The sequence below is a fragment of the Ursus maritimus genome, unplaced genomic scaffold (assembly GCF_017311325.1).
Source record: "Ursus maritimus isolate PB19 unplaced genomic scaffold, ASM1731132v1 scaffold_23, whole genome shotgun sequence".
NCBI lineage: Eukaryota > Metazoa > Chordata > Mammalia > Carnivora > Ursidae > Ursus > Ursus maritimus.
This window is the reverse complement of record NW_024424786.1, coordinates 46,996,408-46,999,309: the sequence shown is the minus strand read 5'-3', so window position 1 is coordinate 46,999,309 and position 2,902 is coordinate 46,996,408. Positions and strand designations below refer to the sequence as shown.

At 55.1% G+C, this 2,902-nt stretch overlaps 1 protein-coding gene across 1 annotated transcript in view; it reads left to right on the top strand.

The window, feature by feature from the left end:
• Positions 1-2,263, top strand: part of LOC103671095 (epidermal growth factor receptor kinase substrate 8-like protein 2) — a 21,448-nt gene extending 19,185 nt beyond the window's left edge. The window contains exon 31 of the mRNA XM_040638799.1: positions 2,249-2,263. Within this exon, the coding sequence (XP_040494733.1) occupies positions 2,249-2,263 (15 nt within the window). The remainder of the gene's footprint in view (positions 1-2,248) is intronic.
• Positions 2,264-2,902: the final 639 nt, after the last annotated feature.

Below are 2,902 nucleotides of genomic sequence, written 5' to 3'. Positions count from 1 at the left end.
GACTACGATTATTCCGTCCTGGGCTCACCCATGCTGGGGAGCCCCTCCAATCCTGGGTAGCTCACGTCTGGGTGCATAGGAGCCCTGGAGCTGACGTGGGGGCTATCGAGAGGTAACAATGGCCAGTGCACAGGCCAGGCAAAGAGCAAGGCCTGGTGTGTCTGGCAGTCTCGGGGGAAATCCTGTGGGAAGGAAACTGTCATCCTAGGCCCCCAAGCAAGGAACTGATTAAGAGGGAGAAGATAGAGAACACAAACACACTCATTGAGCTCCTGAGGGGAGCTCCAGATGGCCAATTCAGATGGACTCCGGAGTCAGGACAAGTTCCAGCTGCACTCCCAGACCAGTGGCCACTCAGGAGCTTTTTCACCATGGGTTAGCTTTGATTCACACTTTAGAACTCAGGAAATATGTTTTTAAATGACTCTGGTTCTTGGCCACTGTCCCAGCCTGCAGGACAAGCAAGGCTAAGAATGGCTGAGGAGGGAGGAAGGGAGCCTTGGACCAGGAAGAGAGGGGCTTGGGCCAGGAAGTAGGGGACCCGGCTAATAGGAAAGGGGCCTGGATCAGGAAGGGAGGCCCTGGACCAGGAAGGGAGGGCCTCTGGACCAGGAAAGGGAGTCCCTGGATCAGGGAAGGGGAGCCCTGGATCAGGAAGGGGCCCTGATCAGAAGGGAAGTCCCTGGATAGCAAGGAAGGTCCGATCAGGAAGGGGGGCCCTGGATCGGGAAGGGGCCTTGGATCAGAAAGGGGAGCCTCTGGACCGAGAGAAGGGGGTCCCTGGATCAGGAGGGGAATGGGACCACGGACAGGGAGGAACTGGACCAGGGAAGGGTCCCTGGTCAGGGGGGGTCCCGATCAGGAAGGGGTCCCTGGATCAGGAAGGGGGGGAACTGGACCAGGAAGGGAGTCCCTGGGTGGAAGGGGTCCCTTGGACCAGAAAAGGGGGCCCTGGACCAGAAAGGGGGCCCGGATCAGGAAGGGGTCCCTGGATCAGGAAGGGCCCCTGATCAGAAAGGGGGTCCTGGACAGAAAGGGGTCCCTGGATCAGGAAGAGGGGCCTGGATCAGGAAGGAGGGTCTGGACCAGGCAGTGGGGGACACTGAATGTGAGGAAAGGGGGCCCTGGACCAGGAAGGTGAAGTCCCTCCCTCCCCACAGAACCCCCCAAGCCCAGAGGCCAGGCAAGTCCCGCTTTCTGACCCTCAGGGTCCTGGTCTATATGATGGAGTCCACAGGACGTGGGAGCCCAGGCTCTTGAGCTGGGCTGTGTGGGGTGAGCAGCCTCCGGCGGGCTGCTGGGCTAGGGTCGAGGAGCAGGGCACAGGGTGGGGACAGGGTCAGCTTCGTCTCCTTCCTTCCCAGGCAGCTCTTGGGGTTGAGGCAACATTGTCCTTCTGGGCTTTGGTCCAAGCTAGCCTGCGAAGACCCCAGCCCAGAGCATCTGCTCCCCTCTTGCCCATGGCTGGCATTGGGCTGGGGGAGTGGATGGGGTTGGCTGCCCCTCCCAGGCGAGGAAACTAAGGCACAGAGAGGGTAGAGGGTGGGGGCAAGATCAGACCTACCCCTGGCATAGGGGGCTGCTAGCGTGTGGGTTTGTTCAGTTTTACTGTTTTCTAAATCCAGTGTGCCGTAAGGCAGAGGGCGTGCATGGCTGTGTTTGGGGCTGGTGTGGTCAGCACGGCTCAGGAAGCCTAACAGCTCCTTTACCCCCCAAAACTCACTCCTGCCAACTCTAGTGGTATGGTCTTCCACGCACCGTTGAGAAGCCAGCACTACTCTGCCCCACAGCTCTCAAGTTTACTTTTTGGAGAACCCCCCCATAATTGAATTCTATAGTTTATGACACCTTTTGTTCTGCGTGGTAAACTGATTTCAAGACAAGGCATGTCTAGGACAAGACCTCTCCAGTCTCCAGCTAGCCAGTGCCAGCCCCTGGGACCCTGCGTGTGGTCCTGCTTCCGACACTGTGTGTATCAACCGCACCTGATTGGTTGGTGGGAGTCCTTTACTTTTGCACTTGTCAGGTGTGTGGGTTAGAGATATCTTCTCGCTGGCTCGCCGGGTTTAGTCGCGTAAGTGTCTTTCCATGAGGCAAAGTTAGTTAATTTTGATGCTGTCCGGCCATATCCACTTCCCTAAGGTTAGGGGTTGTTTGTTGGTTTTTTCCTTTTGTGTGTGGGGCGGGTAGGGAGGGTCATTGCCTGACCCGAGGCTCTGAAGATTCCTTCCCTGTGTCTTCTTTCTAGAAGCTTCACAGTTGAGGCTTTTCACTTAAGTCTATGATCCATTTGACATTAATTTTTGTGTATGAGACTCCGAGGCTAATTTTTTCCCCATTAGCAATGTGTGCAGTTGTGTTAAGAAGATGTTCCTTCTCCCATCAAATTGCTTGGTGCCTTTGTCAAAAGTGAGGGGATTGAATGTGGATGGGTCTGTCCGTGCTTCGTTTTGCGATCTTTCCTCACTGTAGCTTTATTGTCGGATCAAACGTAGCAGTGTGAGTCCTGCAACTTTATATTCTTTTCCCTCAAGATTTTCTTGACTGTTCCAAGCTCTTTGGACTTGCGTGTACATTTCCACCCCCAGAACAGCCTGCCAGGACTTTGATTGCATTGAGTCAAACTGACGTCCTGATGGTCCTGAGGCCTTCCCGCCGGGACAGGCTATCCCTCCACGGATCAGGGCAACTCTGACTTCTCTCAGAACGTTTGTCGCTCCACCGTGGGTCTTGAGTACCATTTCTCTAAACATTCCTTAGGCATCTGACTTGTAGACGCTGTAAATGGTACTGTTTTGAAAAGCCATTTTCGATGCCGCTAGCATATGGAGGAACAGCTGGATTTCTGTGCAGTGGCTCGGTGTCTTGAGACCCTGCTGAACTCACTTATTTGTGCCGTTAG